At 37.0% G+C, this 21,938-nt stretch overlaps 1 protein-coding gene across 1 annotated transcript in view; it reads left to right on the top strand.

The window, feature by feature from the left end:
• The window catches only part of UNC13C (unc-13 homolog C), a 239,064-nt gene that overhangs the window by 152,588 nt on the left and 64,538 nt on the right, over positions 1–21,938 (top strand). Inside the window, exon 19 of the mRNA XM_049812315.1 lies at positions 6,444–6,577. Coding sequence (XP_049668272.1) covers positions 6,444–6,577 — 134 coding nt within the window. The remainder of the gene's footprint in view (positions 1–6,443; positions 6,578–21,938) is intronic.

Here is a 21,938-nt window from a genome sequence, read left to right as displayed (position 1 = left end):
CCGTTAAAAGTAATATTTCATCATCTAAGAGTGGTCTATAAAATTGTACTGTGTACCCTCACACTAATCAGGACTACTGCCTTGGTTTCCATTCAGCTTCCATTCTATCATTATTTATGTAGAAAATATGATGTTCTGAAACTTAGCTTGGGACTTGCATCAGACATAGTCTTCGTGCAAGTTAGTTTCTAAAATCATAGGATTGGAATTATCAAAGTTGCACCTATACAGATGTTGTGTATCGATTGCACAGAACACAACAGAATAAAAACAAAGCAAAATAAAATGAGACATTTGTCCTATGAACTGGTAAAATTAACGATGAGGGAAGTTGAAAGCCCTGTGTTCCTCAGACCAGCCTTTGCAGATTTGTCTCAGGGTAATACAGATGTAGATTTTAATCCTGCTTCACATTGTGGCTGAGATTGCTTTCTCCACCTTCAGCCAGTTTTCCAGAGTGCGAAATATGTTTGTCTGTCAACAGTTTAGCGCTTTTTTTTTTCCTTAAACTCAGAAAAAATCCCTCTACATTTTATCTTTTTCTTTAAGAGAATATCAAAATTCTAGCAACTGGTTTTGGTGCCTTTGTACCACATGATCCATTGTTTGCATATGAACTCTGGTGACTAGGAAATTGATAGTAAAAGGAAATTCAGAAAAATATGATTCAGTGCAAGTCAAGAATTTAGTTTTATACATATTATATGAAAAATTGCTCTTAGTCAGTTCCTCTTTCTGATTTTGATGTATTCTATGGCAAAAGACAAACAGTTATAAATCACCTAGTTTGGATCTTGCATTAAAAAAAAGCCTTAGAATCCACAGTATTTATTGTTTATAAATCTTAAGTGAATAATATGACTTCTCTTTAAAGATACGTTACTTATAAGGTGTTTCAATTATCCAGTTTTCCAAATGAGTTATGATGCTTTCAATAAAATTAAATATCCTGTAACAAAGCGTATTTAAAAATACATGAAGAAACATCCATTAGGTTATGTCTCAGTTGGGTTCCTAAAATGACCAAAACTGAATTAAGAAAGCTTTGCCCAGGCAAGCACATCTAACTTACTGTAGTCCACAAAATAATTGGAACTTCTGTTCTCTGAAACTGACTGAAATGTTATCCAAAACAGCTTAGTACACTTGATACAAAGTGAGGAATTAATTGTATTTTACATTAGTCTTATGATGCTCTTTTCCAACAGATGTGGGTTCACTGCTGAAGACAGTGTCATGCTTGGCATTGGCTGCTGTTTGGATTTTACCCTATTTCATGTGTTCCAAATAAATTGTCACATCTTTAACTAGTCTTAATACACTGTTGCAGGAATTTACTTAGAACTATCTATTAGCAGTAAAGATAACATTCCCTGTGACAAAAAATTAATAAAAAAGACACAATTTAAGAATGCATCATAAAATGGAAAGCCTGATGATCAGATTTATGATCCATTGAGTAAATTCACTGGACATAGCTTCTGTATGAGCCAGGGGTGTTGGCTGAGATAAAAACCAAAGAGATTTTAATTAAAGGATGTCCTGGTTTCAGCTGGGATAGAGTTAACTGTCTTCCTAGTAGCTGGTACAGTGCTATGTTTTGAGTTCAGTATGTGAAGAATGTTGATAACACTGATGTTTTCAGTTGTTGCTCAGTATTGTTTAGACTAAAGTCAAGGATTTTTCAGCTTCTCATGCCCAGCCAGGGCACAAGAAGTTGGCACAAGACACAACCAGGGCACCTGACCCAAACTGGCCAATGGTGTATTCCATACCATGGGATGTCCGGGGGGGCAGTTAATTGCCGCTCGGGGACTGGCGGGGTGTCAGTCGGCGGGTGGTGAGTGTTGCCCTGCGCATGATTTGTACATTCCAATCCTTTTATTACTACTGTTGTCATTTTATTAGTGTTATTATTATCATTATTAGTTTCTTCTTTTCTGTTCTATTAAGCCGTTCTTATCTCAACCCAGGAGTTTTACTTTTTTTTTCCCGATTTCCTCCCCCATCCCACTGGATGGGGGGGAGTGAGTGAGTGGCTGCGTGGTGCTTAGTTGCTGGCTGGGGTTAAACCACGACAAGGAACTTTTGTAATCTAGGATCCTTAGCAATACATTCTTAATCTAAATCTAATTACATGTCTATAGTTGCAACATATTTCTTTGCAAACTTTTTTAAGTGATGGGAAATGACTAACAGTGAAATTCACTATAATGATCAAAAATTTCCCACGCTGGCAGTCCTGAGCTGTGTCATCTTGGATAAACATGATGAGAACATGTCATTTTTAAAAGCAGAATCAGGCAAACAGCTATATTCATTAGTACCCAAGCAATCACATTTAGTCTTCATGCCTGTTTCATGTAGTCCATTTTTGCAAAATAGTTCATTATTTAAGTTTGCCACTTCTGTGTTGTTGCTTGACATTTTTGTATGATAAAGTATGTATGGCATGCTACAACTTTAGAGTCATCCTAAAGACAAGAAGTAGCCAAGTCAGTTAACGTGAGCATATAAAAACCTGTATTGTGATGTTTTGATGGTAAGATATCATCTGGTATTATTGTTTGTTTGATCTGCCAGCAGATGCCTGTTAGGAATATTCCTATTCTGTCTTTGGCCAGTTAGTTATTGAGCTTTTAAGTATAGGATCTACTATGGTATCTTCTTATGGCATTTCATAGTTCTGTGCATGTGGACAGCATTACCATCCCACGTGATATTACTGGGGGTCAAGGTATTTTAAGTGTCTTTCCTAAGTGAAAAGGCTAGTGAAAAAGAAATTGATTCTGCTAATGGGTAAACTTTTATTCATGTCAATACTTCCTGAAAGCTCTCTTGGTTACTATAAGAGCAATCTGTGATTTTAGCTTGTTCAGTGAATTATATATCCACCAAAATGAGACAGGCAACTTCAGAAAATCATTCTTTTTAAAAGTCATGAATCATGAACAGTATCTGCTAACTAGCAATTTTGTCAACTTGATATATTGAGAATTTATGTTGCTCTTAACCTTTTCAGATGTTTTAGGTGTTTTTTAATTCTCAGCATTGGTATTATCTTCTATAATGTTAACCAATATTCAGTGGCTCATATATCTTGTCATTGGATTTGTGCCACTGTGGCACTAATTGAGTATATTGGGTGTTTAGTTCATGTTTTTATACTGGCAGTTTCTTTCTAATGGATAGAACGTGAGTGAAAAAAAGAAAGTTACTATTATCAAAATAAGCTTTTTCTACTTAATAGACCACATAGTTAACCACATGTTTATACTCCAGAAATTTTGTGCATGTAAAGTCTTGTAAGCATATGCTTTGCTTATGTACAAACTAATCTAGTCTTGGCATTTCAAAAGGCCTTTCCAGAACTTCTGCATAGACTGTAAACATACTGTACCATGAAAGTGCATATGGTATTATTTCTTAAAGTGAAAGGATGCATACTATTGAGAACTGGTTGCATATGAGACCAAGTCACAAGATTGAGACATGAGCTATTATCACCACAGTTACAAAATTAGAGCAGATAAAGCGTTTTTTGAGACCACAGAGAAGGAACAACTTAACTTGTTTTTTTCATTTAATAAGAGGTCATTCTTACTGACTGTTTACAACAGACTGATGGTGAACCCATGTCACCAAAGCAGACTTCAACAAAGCGGTATAGATATTAAACTTCAGTGCCTCTAAAAAGGTGTTTCATTTCATTAAGAAAATGTTAAAATGTAATTGTATGATGCTGTCCTCCCACTCACTTTTTCTATGCTGTTATGCAGTTTACTCTGCCTCTCAGTTATGTTAATAGAAACATTTTAAAGCCAAACTGTATCACTGACATTTTTTGGATATGAAAATAGCTCTGTTTCAGGTTAATTTTTATTCCAAGACAGAACTTTCTTCTGTCAGTTTTGTAAGCTTGCAACTAATCAATGTAATCAAATTTCCAAAGTTGTTTTACCTCATTATAATGCTTCTCTGAAGGCATCTGTTGCCAGAAAACACATAGAACAAATAATAATGCCAGCAATAATAACAATTAATGTAAAAACAACTTGAATGATTCTGAGCATTTCTAAGCCATTAGTTAGATTTTAGGATAAAGAATGGAAATTACAATTGGGCATGGGAAGATTATGCACTTTCATTTCAGAGCATCTATTAATGTGAGACTATTTAAAAAATACCTTCTCTGGCAATTTTGAAAAGATCATCTTGATTTTTAAAAGATTTCTGTGCCAGAGAATTTCTGTAGAAAGCACCTCCTTGTGCAATTATTACTTTGTAAATTAATTACTTTTTGCTATCTATATTAAAGAACGGAATTTCACATTCTATGTTTCACATTTGCAACCATGAAAAGCTACCTCAGCTATATGCCATTGAAGGGGGTTTTTTGTGAAATACAGTTCTTGGATAAGATGCTTGACTAAATGCGAACTGGCTTTGTCTTTGACAACTGCCTTTCAGTTTGGCTTAAGCATGCACTAGCTTCTTAGAAAAAAATGGTATATTTGAAATAGATCTTTGATATAGAAACAAGGTCTTTTAATAAAAGTATAATGTACACCAGACCAAGCCCTTGTGAGTGGCATTAATGCTCCTATATTCATCTCTGTTTTGAAAAGCACTCTTGTTTGCATGTGTGGTTGTTCATTGCCAGTGATACTATGCACACCATCTATTATAACTGCTTCTGAGCCTCACCTTTATTTCAGTTGCTTTAGACACTGAAGCCATAGCATTTATAGATCACCTGAGTATGTAGTAGTGTGATTAATGATACCTTTCTAAAATATTCCACAGTGACCACAAAAACAATTTCAATTAAGTGTTGTTGAAATTCTTGTTCTGCCATTCTTAATGCTGTTAATAGATAAACGTTAATTGAGGTTAAGATAACATGTAATTAATTCACTATGATACTAATATAGTGTCATATCTATTCAAAGAGATATGGGGTCCATTGAAGTGGTCATATTTGGACTACAAATGAGAAGTACAGGGAATATATGTTTAAACTTGAAGGATAATAGGCATGTTTATTTTCTGACTTACTAGTTGAGTGAAAAGACCCCTTTCTATCTCTGGCAGCTGTGTAGAAGAGCATGTGTAGACATAGCATGTTCAGACATACTTCTGTGTGGCAGAAATTACGTGTGTTTGTATGTGTGTGTCCATCCAGAGATAAAAATATTTCTTTTCAGGTTTGATTCTCTGTAATGAAGTTATTTATTGGACATTGATAAGGAATCTGATCCTTCTGTCAAGCAAAGAACTGAAAAATACTTTTGTCTAGTAAACTGTAGACTAAGAATTCATAAAACTGTAGAGACAAAATCTAGATGTAAATGCATATTTTAGTGGCATTAGAAAGTATAAATTCTCAGTAAAAGTTTCTAAGTGGTGAATATTAATACATACTTATAACTATATTAAAAGGTACCAAAAGAAGGATTTTAGTCAAGAGGAATAAAAAACACTGCTTTACTTACCAACTTTTAATCAATGACTGGAGAGTCATGTTGGTAATACGTCTGATATATCAGTGTGTCATGTCCTTCCTCGTGATTATTACAAAAATGTAATGGGGCGTCTCAGGTTCTCTGCTTTGGATGTGAAACTGGTTGCAGTCCTCTTCATTTACAAAGATTATACAAGAATCCAAGTTCCTTGGATAAAAAAGGAATCAAATAAGAGATTGGTTTAGCTCACAGCTTTAAAATCCTTGGCAAGGCAATAACTCCACAGGCCTCTCTTTTGGACATTCCTATGTACCTTTTTGCATTTATAGGTGTCCAGGGAATATTTTTTCCCCCCCTCCTACTTTGTGGTGTTTTCCTCTGCCTCTAATAAATGCAGTTTGTGGTTCTGTCAGTCAATCTATGAGTGCCTGGGAAATCTCTGTGCAGAATATTTTGGACAATAGCCTTTGTTGTTTTGGATATTAAAAAAACAAAGGGAAATTTAATCGCTTCTTCATTTAGAGCGAAAAGCATAGCAGTTGTTAGGCCAAATAACTTCAGTGTATAATCCAAAACAAAACAAGAAATGTTCCTTATCATTGCTTTGTTCAGTATTTATTGTGTAGGGTATAACAGTTCTGCCCAGCAGACAATTTTACCTACACTCAGTTTCATCAGAACAAAGATTTAAGAATGTATTTAATTAAAGTGTGGACATGCAATAAAAATCAAGCCTCTATTGATCTTCTTTGCTGACCTGGCTGTCTTTGCACTGTGTATGTTTTTTGATATATGTCCACAGCCAGGTACAGTCTGTCGTATAATCCACTCTAAGTTGGATAGACAGTCTTTGCCCAAAATTTCTGAAGATTCATAATATGTCTCTCTTTTCAACTAAGTAATAATCTGTAGGTGGAAATCCCATAATATTTTCTCTAATTTCTCTGATATAAAATATGTTCAATCTTGTTTTAACAGGGTAAGAAACAAGAAGTTCCTAAAGAAGAACAGGGACCAACAACAAAGAATTTGGATTTCTGGGCACAGCTTATTACTCTGATGGTCACCATCATAGATGAAGATAAAACAGCGTATACACCTGTCTTGAACCAGTAAGTAATTGCTTTCCTCATAAAAATAAAGAATCATGGTTTTATTAAAATAAAGACAGGAAATGCACCTGAATCAGTAGTTCTATCAAGTATAATCTAGCTAAAGATTTTTTAAAATACAGAATATAACATTGACATAGTTTGATAAAGACTTAGTGCTCCGATCATGGAAAGAGAACCTTTTGGTTTAGGAATGCTAAAGGCACATGGTATAGGAACCAACCCAAAAAGTTAAGTTGCGAAATATTATGCAAGAGAACTAAACAGACAGAAGGGAAAATTGAGTGAAATAGTGTGATGGTATTAATGTTATGATAGTATCTTGGCACACAAGGTGTTTAAAGTGTGCTGAGAATCTTTTTTTAGGCATTCTAATAGACTTCTAGGGATGTATTTGTAAAAGAATAATGAACTTCACAGAAAGACCCTCTCCAAATTTATGCTTGCCTGTAGAGAAAGCTTAGCCAGGCTGACTTGAACGTTTACAAAATGGAGAGCAATATCCTGGACTTACCAGAGATAGAAGTTGACTTCTCAGAACTGAAGATGTAACAGATGAGGGACGTGCAATCAATAACCAGGGCAAGTTGAATAACTTATGGTTGATACACTAGAAGGGCAGAGAGAGCCAATCGTTAAACACAGAAAGAGGAGAGAAAGTGCTGGGTTTTGAAAATTAAGTAAACAGAAGGAGTGCAAAGGAACATGTTTCACATATTAAGGCTGGAGAAATGGATGTTGCACTAATTGAAATGTGACATAATGAGAGCCTAAGGAAAAGTCTTAGCTCTTTGGAGCTATTTTATAGAGAGATTCTAGAAAATCTGGGCATAGCCTAGCTGTGATGACTTATGCAAAAGTAGAAATTGAAACTTATATCTGTATTATGGCTAAACAATTAATTGAGGTGTCTGCAGTAGCACTTAATTAAATGGTCTGAAGGGGAGCAAGAATAAGTCTGTTTCTTCCAGCCAAAAGAGGATAGATACTGAAAGGCACTTGGTACATGGAGATGTCTGTTGATAAAAGGTACTACACTTTTTATGGACCCACAGTATAATTACCAAAGAAACCTGGTGATAACCAGAAGTTGGAAGAGATTTCATTGCCTTCTGACTCCTTCCTTTCCTTTAAATAAATGAAGTATTGTTTCAGTCCTGAATAATAAACATCTCTTTGTCAAATAATTTCTTTCACTGACCTTATTAAGGAACAAGTTCTTACCCTACAGAGGAAAGAAAACTCTTTTCCCATTTACTCCATTTATACAACTTAGTGTGAAGTTCCTCTAGTAACGAAAGCTCAGTTTTTTGCCTGACTGTCTGTATAGCAAATATACTTATTATAAAACATCTAACTGGAACACATTCATAGGTGTGTTTCATTTCAGTCTCTTCACTGAAATTAAACAACAGTAATTGGGGGCTAATTATCCTAAAAATTGTTCTAGCTACATTCTTACACAAACGTGAGGAAGAAAGGACAGGGATAAAGAACAGAATTCCTCTGAGGGGATTGATTAGGAGGTTCCCTAAAGTACAACTGAGTGATTGTGTAAGATGTGAAAAAAGAATCAGGAGTGGACAGATTTGGGACAGATTAAGGGAGAGAGTTTGTGTGTGTGACTTGTCTCCTATTTTCACGGTTTTGGAAGTGGAAGGGTGAACACAAGGAATAAAGTGTCTTTCAGAAATAGGAGACATCAGGAGCAAGAGATGAAGAGGCTGAGGGTGGAAAAACTTCAAAAACTGTTCAGAGCTGCTTTGGATACTTTTTTTAAAAGAAAAGCTTCTTCTAACACAAAAGCAGCATGTAAAAACAGTTGAGAAAAATGACAGCCTCTTCCCCCTTACTTACCCCAGAAAAGAAAATGGATGAAAGGAAAATATGAGTTGAATGTATAAGAATATTGCAAAACTGTGACTCCTTATCAGAAATATATGGCCATGCAGTGTCTCAGTGAAATATTCAGGTCTACATCCATATGAATGCTTTACAAATGAGGTTACTGAAGATCCCCAGGAGAGCTCCAAGCATTCTGATAGGAGTTTTCACATAGGTATAATATTGCTCAGAATTCTTTTTCCTCAATCAGTTTTGGAAACCCTATTTTTCTGTCTACCTTGGAGGCAAAAAAGATGCTATGATAGAGCAGTTTGAACTGTATCAGATTATGAATCCAGATGAAACTTGACATAATTGCCTCAGCAAGCATTGCAGCAACTGAAAGACCATACCAGACCATTCAGTGGGAGTTGTGTGGGCAACCTGCAGATCTTATTTGACATAAGAAACTTGACAAGTTTCAGGGGAAAAACATGAAGTCTGGTATTTAAGTTGTAAAATTTGCATTCTACTAGTTAAAACAATGTAAAATGTGATTGGAACCTGATTCACAAGCAAATTTAAGACTTCCCAGCACTTGTTGAATATGCATTGTACACACTGTGAGACAGCAGAAATTGTTTCAAAACAAAGTATCTGTTCAATTAAAAGGAACAAAAAAATCAAGAACAAAATCTTCAACTGAAATGTGCTTGTGTATTTGGAAATCAAGATCTAAACTTTGTGCCTCTGCACATCTTGTTTCTTAAATTTGTATTACAACAACACACATAAATATTCTATGTGCACTACAATTAAAGGAAAAGCTTTTTAGCTTTAAATTTGTTATTTAATGATTCTTACATGTTTGCAATGTAAGGATCTGTTTTCTTTCTGCTGTGAACACTCTGTGTTCCATACTCTTATTTAGTACTTTAGTACAACTTTAGTACTTTTTTGTGAACTTAGAGCAGTGTCAGCACTGTGTTCTTGAAGTAGACATAGTGAATAACCAACTCAAAAAGAATGTTAGGGTAGAACCAGAGTGTACGGAGTGGGGGGAAGATATGATTAGCAAAGTTAAATTTTGGAAGTTAGAAAGCATTAGCTTAAAATTTAAAAAGTCAAGATAGATTAAACATTGCAAAAGAAAATAAAAGAGGGCAAAGAAAAATTGAATACAATGGGACTGAGTTCTGTTTGCAGTGAACATAGTATTCGGTTGAAATATGATCTGGGCATTCAGAATTTACGGGAGGATAGTACAGGACAAGGAACTCAACTGAAGAATGTTGATGCCAACACAGAATGGCAAAAGATGCTGAGTGGAAGTGGAAATGATCAGAGCTGCTGTAAAAGCAAGCCTCCGAGAGATTTGCACATACTCCCTCCCCATTCCACGGTGTGGAAGGAACTGGCACATGAAATCTGCATGTGCAGATTTCCTCATGCTTCAGGAACTAGGATGTTTAATAAATCTGTGAAGTTAGGGATAGTAACTTATATTGAAGAAACAGCATAACTATAACCTATGAGTTGGTGAGTTATGAAATACATGTCAGTGAAAAAAAGAAAAAAAAAGCATAGAAGGAAGTAAAAAAAAGTCAGGTAAACTATATAATGAATTGTACTATGCCAGGCTAACTCTAGAATGTTTCTTTGATAATAGAAAGTGTAACTGATGTGTTTTGTGTCTTGATTCAGTGATATTCCCCATTATCAATTACACTTCATTGTTTGGAAGCAGATTAATATCACTTGTGAACATTATCCTGTTTAACAAAGCGATATTCTGTTCTTTCACAGGACCCACTGCCATTTTCTTAGGTAGCAATATATCATACACTTTACGACCAGATTAGTTATATAGACTATGTAAGGTATCTGTTTTGTCCATTATGTTTTCTTCAGGAAAGGAAACACTGCTTTTGTTAAAAAAACTTTGGATAGGTGGAGTGTAGAGCACAAAAGTGAGAATAAATGTACTTTTTGCTCGGGGTTTAAATAGAATACATATTTTCCAAAATCAGATAGAACTTTTGTCTTAAGAACTAGTGAAGCAGTGGCCATGCCTAGCACTCCTCAGATAGTGCAATCCAACCCATTGCTGCATGCAGAGCACAAAAGTGAGTGTATTCGCACACCAAGACCAGACTCTCTCTAGCACCTGAATGAGGCTGAACCCACCAAGTATTGAATATGAGCTATTCTGAGAATGTGCATCTGAGGTTCAGGGACCTTGATATTCTTAAAATGTATCAGGCTGCAGAAATGACAGCACAAATTAAGAAAAAGCATTTTTAATTATCATGATAGGAATTCTTAGTTTAGGATTGAGCCAGAGACATGCAATACTATCTAGGATAAATTATTTTGGGTTTTATTTATGTTTTGCTTCATACATTGATTCTTCTCATTTTCTGTGAAGCTGAGTTAAGTTTCATTCCATTGATCTGTGGTTTTATATATAGCACTTTGTTAGAACTAGCCAGTGTAAACAGTTTTCATTAAATTTTTGCTCAATTAAAATCAATAGAGGGAAGACATTCAGAAGTGGCTACCTTTTATATGCAGTTTAGTATTTTTGGAAATACACAGAAATTATCATGTACAGCCAACCTAATGGTTAATTTATTTCCCATGAAAACCTAGCATATTCTGTTTATTAAGAAGTTCCACCAAATAGTATATTATGGTTGACATATGAGTTGAGGATTAGAGACTGTCATGCAAATGAGGAAGATTATTTTAATAGCAATGTTTTGGATAAACCGAGATTTTAGAGTATTGCTCTAAGAATGATAGAGAAATTGGGAAAATTATGGCTTGTGAGACAGAAATAATTGTAGCAAGAGTAAATAAAATGACTAATAGAGCACTTTCCTGGTTGTCCTCTTGCTTCACTGAGAAATGTCAAAGTGTATGTTTTTTACAAAGGTTAGAAAACATAGTATGTAGAGGTTTGTATGGGAAATTTCTCTCATATTTTGCTGCTTAGGGACACAATTCTGAAATAGCTTGCAAAAGTCTTTTTACCTAAAAATAAGGAATAAAATACAAATAATAAAGAATTCTTTACTTACACTGATGCTTTAGAATTTGATCTTTGATTACTGCTCCCCTTTAATAAGTCAGCTGCTGCTGTTACCATTTATCTTCAGCATGTGGAAATTTTTGTTTGCTTCTGTTGTGTGTTAAGCTTTGTTAGTTTCTCACATATAATAAAACAGCAACAATAACTGTGATAGTTGCATAATACCCATAACTGTGATAGCTGCGTTATACCCATCAGTCTCTGATATAAGTATGGAAACTAGCATGAGTTTTGGAAAGCAAGGTCAGCATCAACTTGGAATTATGTATACACATAGCCCATAAACACTAAATTAAATTATACAAATGATGGAAACACATATTTTACTAAATGCTTAGACATAGGGAACAGAGAGAAAATTGACTCTATGACAACAGAAAACACAAATCCTTGTGTGGATTCACATAGAGGAAAGAAACCCAAATTTTTCATTATGTGTAGTTCTTAGATCACAGGCTTAACGATGCACAAAAAGACAGTATTTGTAGACCAATACAATTGTGCTTCATTACCATGATGATGAGGGATTAACGAAATTATAGAATAATGAGCTTATTAAGGACTATTAGGCAGGTACTCATAATGCAGGAGACTGAAAGAAGGCTATCTCCTTTCTGTGCTGCTTTACAGCTGCTGGAGTTACAGTGCTTCTGCTTTCGGGAGCAGATTATGGCTACCATCATCCTTTTAGAACAAATTATCTCAAAAGGAAAAGACCTTTGTATAAACTAATACTTACATGAATGCTGTCAACTGTCCTTCCTCCAACTTGATGAACAAATTCTAGGATGCATACTTCTTTTCTGACAAATGTGTGTCTCGTATATTCCTTCAAATATAATTCTGCCCTCTGAGTAGGGTAAAAGATTTTGCAAAAATACAATGAAGTCCCTAATTTCTTTCTTGGGTTTATTTGAAAGAGTTTGATCTGAGAGAGGACTTGGGATTTACTGCAGTAATTGCATTTCTGGAGTACAGTTAAAACAGAGCTTAGGAAAAAGAGAAATAACTTTGCTTTTTTTGCCCAGACCCTTATCTGAAATCCAGGAACATGAAATGCTCTTTTCATTAGAGTAAGAAACATGTGATAGAAGTCAGTGCTTATTTACATAAAGATGTACCTAGATTCTTGGTTCCTTTATTACAGCAGAAACACTAGCCATCTCCTTGCTCAGAATGACCAGATGAGCCATTGCACTGAAGTGTGGCACTCAGTAAGCTCCTTGTCTTCCATTTCTGTTACTGTCCATTTTAAAAGTTCTTTAGGCTTCTTCTGCCTGCAGGTCACACAACTTAGAGATGGTATCTCAGTCTTTGACTTGCAAAAAAATAAACCCTAGACTATCCGACTTAGTTCTGACTAACCATTTGACTAGTTTCTTATGTAGTCCAGCTCTTTTTACAATATGAGGAGACTTGGTCTCTTTCTCTTGAGCTTGTCAGAGTGCTTGGCATACCCTTTGGCTTTATTTGGATTAATTTTTTAATCCAAGCCCCAGCCTTAGCATCCATTAACATCTTGTGCACAGCAGTAAATCGTGCTAAGAAATCCATGAGCTGTCTGTAACCTGTTTGGAATTTAATAATAATTTCAGTCCTTTAGTGAGGGATGGTTTCTCAATGAGCTCATTAATCTGTAAATGAAGTTTCTGTTACATTAAACCTTAGTAAGAAAGGAGAATCAGCCCTGCATATGACTCTAATTGTTGTGTATTTTGTCAGAGAACCAGAGAATTTCCACATTAATCTAACTAATGTCTGTGAAGAATTTGACTGTGAATTTTTTAAATGTGGTGATTTTAAGACTCTTCTTGGGGACTGGTTTCTTCTTTATATTTTAATGCTTTGACTAATTTTTGCTTTCAATTGTGTTTGTATTTTTATATATGTCGGAACTTGCCTTCAGTTGTGGCCTCAAATGCAGATAACTCAGTGGTGACTGCTGTGAACTGCGACATAGGACTTTCTTGAGCACTGTCTGAGTAGTCTATGTGACGGCCACTTTTAGGGAAAACAATAGAATTATATAGCTGTTTCTGTCATTATTCTTAGCCAGAAAGATATATTACAGTTGAAAAAACATTACTGCTGCTTCTGACATTTGGAACCAAACTCAAGATGTGCCAGAACTATCTATAGCACAAATTGAAAGTTGTACTTTAAGTTGTCAAGTACTGATTTTAGCATTATAATATGATGTCAGGAAGGAGTGTAATACAACATGGAATTTATAAGAAGTTTTTTTCCTTTTTAAAATACTGTTTTTAGGGTCCTCCAAGCAGTTTTAACAGTGGCCACAAATGTCAAGCCTAGGCTCTTTTCCTTCTTCTTTACCTATAGATCTATAAATGTTAGAATTAGAAAATTAAGAGGATGTTGAAAATACTAAATGTACATAATATACTTAGAAGCAAAACCATCTGAACAGATTAATACTGAAGAACAACAGGCATAATAAAATCTCAGTCATGTTGTGCTCTGCAGTTTACATTACTGTTTATTGTATACATTCCTAACACGAACATTTTTCATAATGCTGATAATTCAAGTCTTTCAGTTTAGTCAGACAGTGAAATATGTCTGACAATACCAAGTGCATCTCTCTGACAAAGTGCAAGCTGGGAACAAGGGAACGCTAAGGGTTTTGAGAGTCATGTACTTGGAGATAAATATAAAATATTAATTAATCACCTGGAATTTTCTGTTCTTATTTACTTCATGTTTTCTCTGCATATTCATGTAATAGAATCATAGAATTGTTTGGGTTGGAAGGGATCTTAAAGATCATCTAGTTCCAACCCCTCTGCCATGGGCAGGGACACCTTCCACTAGACCAGGTTGCTCAAAGCCCTATCCAAACCTGGCCTTGAACACTTCCAGGGATGGGACATCCACAGCCTCTCTGGGCAACCTGTTCCAGTGTCTCACCACCTTTACAGTGAAAATTTTTTTCCTAAATCTAACCCTCTTTCAGTTTAAAGCCATTACTCCTTGTCCTATCACTGCATGCCTTTGTAAAAAGTCCCTCTCCAGCTTTCCTGTAGCCCGCCTTTAGGTACTGGAAGGCTGCTGTAAGGTCTCCCTGAAGCCTTCTCTTCTCCAGGCTAAACAACCTCAACTTTCTCAGCCTGTCTTCATAGGAAAGGTGCTCCAGCCCTCTGATCATCTTCATGGCCCTCCTCTGGACCTGCTCGAGCATGTCCATGTCTGTCTTATGATGGAGGCCCCAGAGCTGAATGCAGTACTCCAGGTGGGGTCTCACAAGAGCAGAGTAAAGGGGCAGAATCACCTCCCTCGACCTGCTAGCCACGCTTCTTTTGACACAGCCCAAGATGTAATTGGCTTTCTGGGCTGCAAGCACACATTGCTGGCTCATATTCAGTTTTTCATCCACTAAAGCCCCAAGTCCTTCTCCTCAGGGCTGCTCTCAACCCACTCATTGCCCAGCCTGTTTTTATGCTTGGGATTGCCCCGACTCATGTGCAGGACCTTGCACTTGGCCTTGTTGAACTTCATGAGGTTTGCACAGGCCCACCTCTCAAGTCTGTCAAGGTCCCTCTGGATGGCATCCCTTCTCTCCAGTGTGTCAACAGCACCACACAGCTTGGTGTCCCCAGCAAACTTGCTGAAAGTGCACTCAATCCCACTGTCCACGTCACTGACAAAGGTGTTAAACAGCACCAGTCCCAATACCAACCCCTGAGGAATGCCATTCATCACTGGTCTCCACTCAGACATCAAGCTGTTGACTGCAACTCTTTGAGTGCAACCATCCAGCCAATTCCTTATCCACCCAGTGGTCCATCCATCAAATCCATGTCTCTCCAATTTAGAGACAAGGATGTTGTGCGGGACACTGTCAAATGCTTTGCACAAGTCCAGGTAGATGATGTCAGTGGCTCTTCCCTTATCCACCAACGCTGCAACTCCATTGTAGAAGGCCACCACATTTATCAGGCACGATTTGTCCTTTGTGAAGCCATGTTGGCTGCCACCAATCACCGCCTTATTTTCCATGTGCCTTAGCATAGTTTCCAGGAGGATCTGCTCCATGATCTTGTTGGGCACAGAGGTGAGACTGACTGTCCTGTAATTCCCCAGGAATTCCTTCTTTCCCTTTTTAGAAATGGGGGTTATGTTTCCCCTTTTCCAGGCAGTGGGAACTTACCTGGACTGCCACAGCTTCTCAAATATGATGGATAGTGGTTTAGCAACTTAGTCTGCCAGTTCCCTCAGGACCCATGGACGCACCTCATCAGGTCCCATTGACTTGTGGACCTTCAGGTTCCTTAGATGGTCTCAAACCTGATCTTCTCCTACAGTGGCCGGTTCTTCATTCTTCCAGTCCCCACCTTTGCCTTCTGTGACTTGGGTGGTGTGGCTGGAGCACTTGCCAGTGAAGACTGAGGCAATAAAGTAATTGATTACCTCAGCCTTCTCTGTGTCCTGGGTAACCAGGTCTCCTTCTGGAGAGGGCCCACATTTTCTTTAGTCTTCCTTTTATCACCAACATACCTATAGAAGTTTTTCTTGTTGCCCTTGATGTCCCTGGCTAGACTTAATTCTATCGGGGCTTTAGCTTTCCTAACTTGATCCCTGGCTGCTCAGACAATTTCTCTGTATTCTTCCCAGGCTACCTGTCCTTGCTTCCACCCTCTGTAGGCTTCCTTTTTGTGTTTGAATTTGTCCAGAACCTTCTGGTTCATCCATGTGGGCCTCCTGGCATTTTTGCCTCGCATCCTCTTTGTTGGGGTGCATCGCTCCTGAGCTTGAAGAAGGTGATCGTTGAATACTAACCGGCTTTCTTGGGCCCCTCTTACCTCCAGGGCTTTATCCCATGGTACTCTACCAAGCAGATCCCTGAAGAGGCCGAAGTCTGCTCTTGTGAAGTCCAGGGTAGCAAGCTTGCTGCGTGCCCTCCTCGCTGCCCTAAGGATCTTGAACTCCACCATGGAACTCACTCCATGGTCACTGCAGCCAAGGCTGTCCTTGAGCTTCACATTCCCTGCCAGCCCCTCCTTGTTGGTGAGAACAAGGTCCAGCATAGCACCTCTCCTCATTGGCTCCTCTGTCACTTGGAGAAGGAAGTTGTCATCACCACATTCCAGGAACCTCCTGGATTGCTTATGCCCCACTGTGTTGTCCCTCCAACAGATATCGGGATGGCTGAAGTCCCCCATGAGGACCAGGGCTTGTGAATATGAGGCTGCTCCTATCTGTCTATAGAGGGCCTCATCCGCCAGGTCTTCCTGGTTGGGTGACCTGTAGCAGACCCCTACTACAATGTCACTTGTCCCTGCCTTCCCTTTAATCCTGACCCATAAGCTCTCAGTCAGCTCCTCATCTATCCCCAGGCAGAGCTCTATGCACTCCAGATGGTCGTTGACATAGAGGGCAACACCCCCTCCTCGTCTCCCCTGCCTGTCCTTCCGAAAGACCCTATATCCTTCCATTCTAATGTTCCAGTCACAGGAGCCATCCCACCATGACTCCATGATAGTATGTTTATATATTATAATAATAGTATTTGGGTATATATGTATAATATTACATGTATATAATATAATATATATTAGTATATATAATAGTGTGTGTATATATAGTATGTGTATATGTATTTATATACATGCATGTATATTAAAGCAAACTAGAAGCCTGTCTTGGTTGGGAGGAGGGCACAGAAGGAAGATTCAAAAGATTAAGTTCGCTTGCTGACTGACATTCATCTGTCATAGGATATTAAGCAAGCAATTTCTACTTTGTCTTCTTCCCCATTCTCTGTCTTGTCTTTTTAAACTGTGAGTTTTGAAGATCAGTGATATTGTCTTGTTACATATTTTAAAGTTCCTGCATAGTAATTTCTTAAACCTACCAGAAGCCTATAAGTGCTACTGTAATGCAAATAATAAATTATGTATTATTATTACATAAGTACTCTTAGAAATATGAGTAACCAAACTAAACGTGACTACTCATGTGTAAAACTATCTCTGAGGAAAATTATGGCAGGAGTGGTGCATACAGTAGCCATACCAATTACATATCCCCACAGGAAAAAAGACTCGCACATATACATAAAGTCTTTATCAGTATTCTGCAGCCTCAAGTTGTGCACGTGCCCTTATATTCTTAATCGAATGCACAAATTGTATTATAACAGTGGAGTAGATTGTTTAAAATACAGAGCAAAAGTTAGTGAGATTAAAAACAGATATGTTAGTATAAATTGTGAAGTAGACATGACACAATTTTTACCACATCCTTTAGATAAGGTACAAACCACCCAGCAAGTACCAGAGACTAGAAGCATACTGTGAAAATTACCTGTATCGTCCAGTAACTCCTGGCAGATCGTAAGCCACTAGAAGCATTCTTGATTCTTTTCTAGAAGAATAAAAACTGGAAAAAAAGTCCTGCAGGCATTAACCAGCTTGTCACTGTATGACAGATTCCTTCATAACAATCAAATCAACAAAAATGAACAAAATATTCATTGAAATAATACAGACATTTCCTACATTGTTCACACTAACAGTCCTGCTGGTGGATTTAAATGGAACATTCCTTTCAAGTTTTTCATTTTACAGTTGTTTACTTGCTTTTGTAGGACTGATTTGTGCTGGCATTTATACTTACCATAGACATGCTTATATGTTTAACATTAGATTTCAAGCACAGTGTACGTCACCCTGCCCTCATCATACCTGTGTTGGAATCAGTAACACTGCTCCTCTAAATGAGATCTGTAAAGTCATTATCTGTATGACACAGTGCAGAAGATGCAGACCATCTAATGAGGTGTCTAATGAGATTTACTATCATTGGCTTGCACCTTAAGTCGTAACAGTAATGTAGCTGAAAGAGCAAGATATCTTGCATTATCAGCGGCACGGAGGTCAATGGACTTTTGTTCCATGCCCATCAACACAAGGTCTGGGATGTTGTATAAGAAATATCTAAAATATTGGCTGCTTGAAAGGTGCCACCTCTGCTACAATTAGTAAAGCTGAACCAGCTTCACTGATAGATACTGTGTGTCTTAACTGAATGGAGAGCCTCACTTCTGACACATTTGGAGAAGTGTAGAAAGAAGCTTCCATTTCTGATGTGCTACATGTAACAAAGTACATAAAAATTTTGCCTATTTGAAGTTCTACAATGCTTTAATTTTTCTGAGATCTAATTTAGTATGCCCACACTTACATAAGAACTCTGTCAAGTGGAAATGAAGTAGATAATTTGGACTTTTGTGGATAATTTGACATCTTTTAAAACGCGTATTTCAATGGATTTCTCTTGGGTTTATATTTAAAATACATAAGCGATTGATTTGAATAAGAAATTAGGACGTCATTTGGATTTCAATTTATTTTTTTAATCTATGGAAATCTCAAAGATTCTCTTTTTCATTCCAGGGGTGTTTTTAATTGCCTCTTCTCAGGCTTTGATAAAGGAGCTCTCATAAACCATGACATTTGTTACTAAAACAAACTTCATGCAACGAACAGAGGAATGTTAATCAAAACATGGTACTATGAAAAGTTCAGCTACCATTTTAGCAATTTAAGGACCTTAAGAAAAGACCAAATCCTGCTACTTCATGAATAAAGCTGCTAGTGCAGTGAGTGAGTTGTATTTTGCATAATGCAGCATTTTGGGCTGCATTAGGAAGACTGCAGCCCACAGGTTGAAAGAAGTGATTGCTTCTGTCTGCACAGAACCCATGACACTGCATTTGGGTGGTTGTTTCCAGTTTTGATTCCCCAGTGCAAGACAGACATTGTCAAACTGGAGAACTACAGTGGAGAACAACCAAGAAAATTAGGGGGATGGAACATGTGATGCATGAGGGGAAGCTGAGGGAGCACTTTGTATAGCCTGAGGAAAACACAGCTAAGGGTAGTGCTGATTGCATTCTTCAACTTCCTAATGAGATGTTATAAGGAAAAGACAGAGCCAAACCACTTCCATAAGTGCACAATAAAAGGCACCAGCACAATTTCCAGGTAGGGAAACTCATTTTAGCTATACAGGAGCAAATCCAGATTCCACAGTGAGAGGGGTCAAACACTGAAATATGTTGCCCAGAAAGGTTGTGTCATTTTAATGTTTGGAGGTAGTTAAAATTCAGCTCTACAGGCCCTGAGCAACCTGACATAACTTTGGGGTTCTCTCTGCTTTGAGCTAGATGACCTTCAGATGTCCATTCCAGCTTAAATTGTTCAAAAATTCTATAAAAATAGTTGCATTATCTCAAAACAACATCCAATCTGCCATCCATGTGGTCAGTACTGGATGCCTAGAGAAAGAATGTATCACAGTCATCATTGCTATCCTGGCCAGCTAATGGTTGAAATAGTAGCCATAATAATATAGCCTTTCTAGTTAAGGACAAAATTTTACTCCATCACAGTTCTGTGATACTTGTTGATGGAAGTCTTAGCTTTATTTCCTTTTTGTTGACATTCAGAGCAAATCTTTTGAATGCATGATGTATTCTGTCAATCCTGTATACTTTATATGATATTCATTAAAAGAATAGCTAACTGAAATTACACATAAATATTACTTGTATAAACATATATATATATACACACACCAAGGGGAAAAATCTAATCCCAGAATTTTGATGTTAGCAAATGCAGAAATTGGTTGAAAAATTTAAAATTATTTAGATCTTATATTCCATTTAAGAAAAAGTAATTAATGCAGGAACACTATGTCAATTATACTCTGATAATCTCTGTCCAATACTCTGTAAACTAATAATACTGGAAAAATTCAAAATCAAGTTGTCTACACCATACAGCTTTAATGTCTCCATGCAATTCAGTTTTTAGCCATTATAGTTAGTATGTATATGAAAGGGATTTTAACATTTATTTCTGAAATATGTTTATAAGTAGTAAACTTTTTTAATAAGCAGCTTGTGGCTAATTAGTTTTGTGAGACAAGATGTACTGTCTCAAATTGTTGTACGTCAGTGAAAAGGATAAAGAATGCAGAGCAGAGTAATAGCGTAAAGTTTATTTTCTTGTGTCAACACAGTTCATGTGAATAACAGGATAAAAGAAAGCCAGGAATCAGATGTGAAATGGTTATTTCTAATGTGCGAAAACTGTTAGTCACAGTTTCTGTTGTGCATGCCTGTCTGAGCTAGGTGAAGTTGCAGTAGCAAATAATCAAGCTTGTGAAGGCAGTGCTGAAAACTAGAAATTTACTTTGCTTATGGGACTCTACTTACTACCAGCTCTGATATGAGTATTGTTCATAAATGCAAAAAGTGGAAAAGCAACGGCATCATCATTGTGTGGAGAAGGGGCCGGGGTAGTGCTGAAGCCAGAGCTCTGTAGTTATAATGTGCTAAGCAAGTAGGTTTACTTTCTGAATTAGGATTAAATTATTTGGAAGTCAAACTATTAAACTGGAGGAAACTTTCAGGAAATAAGGTTTAGCTGAACCCTGGCAAGCTATGTGATGTCATTTCCAAGCATGTGAATGCTTGGAGAAGTGTATTTTATGGCTAATATCACAACACAATGAGATCTACAGGCATATTAGGTAATAGTTCTTTAGCATGTTAAATCAATTTCACTGGTTGAAAATATTGATTAGGTTAACTGTCCACATTACATTACTAGCCTACTTTGGACAAATTAAAAATCTATTATTTGAATCTCTGATGAATATATCTACAGGTATCATAGTTGCCATGAAGCAGATTAATTACATGTGAAAAGTAGAAGTTTTGTCCTAAAACACAATGCATTTCCTGTTGTATGATCATTTTTGCCATAGTATCTCCTGCTAAGAAGTCACTGTGTTGGATAAAATGAAACAGGATGTATGGGAATGGCAGTCAGTCCTGCAGGGCTATACGCAAAAATGTATCCATGTAATGATAAAATTGTGACTATCCATACCCTAGGCATTGGATAGAAGGATTTCGTTGGTATGTCTCGTTGATGATTACGCATTAAGCTTATAGTTCTCAGGGACACAGAAGTTGCATCTCTGGGTGTGAACTTTAGGTACCTAACTGAAGTCAGGTGGGATTAATTGAGGACACTGTGTCGAATTACAGTAAATTAAGCAACACAGTGAAAAGATAATTGCAGTTAGTGTATGCATGTGTTTTCAAAAGTTAAAATGTATACACATATATATACACCACTAATCAAACAAATGCATTTTTATCAGCCCCAGCCTTGCATTATGGACAAAGCACAGTGTCAATATTGAATCAACTTTTAAATATTTCCTCAGAGCAACATTGTCAAAGTTTAAGTCTGGTGCTAAGAGAGCAGTCAGACTGCACTGGAGGTAAAGAAATCAAGACATTTAAATACATTTGGGCTTTTGAACAATTAATTTTGTGCTAACAGAATTAATACAAAGTTCTATAATTGAGCATCCATTAGCATAAAGAGACGTATCAGTGAT

The sequence above is a fragment of the Accipiter gentilis genome, chromosome 10, assembly GCF_929443795.1.
Source record: "Accipiter gentilis chromosome 10, bAccGen1.1, whole genome shotgun sequence".
NCBI lineage: Eukaryota > Metazoa > Chordata > Aves > Accipitriformes > Accipitridae > Astur > Astur gentilis.
The sequence above is the reverse complement of the archived record's forward strand: the minus strand, read 5'-3'. Positions and strand labels throughout refer to the sequence as shown.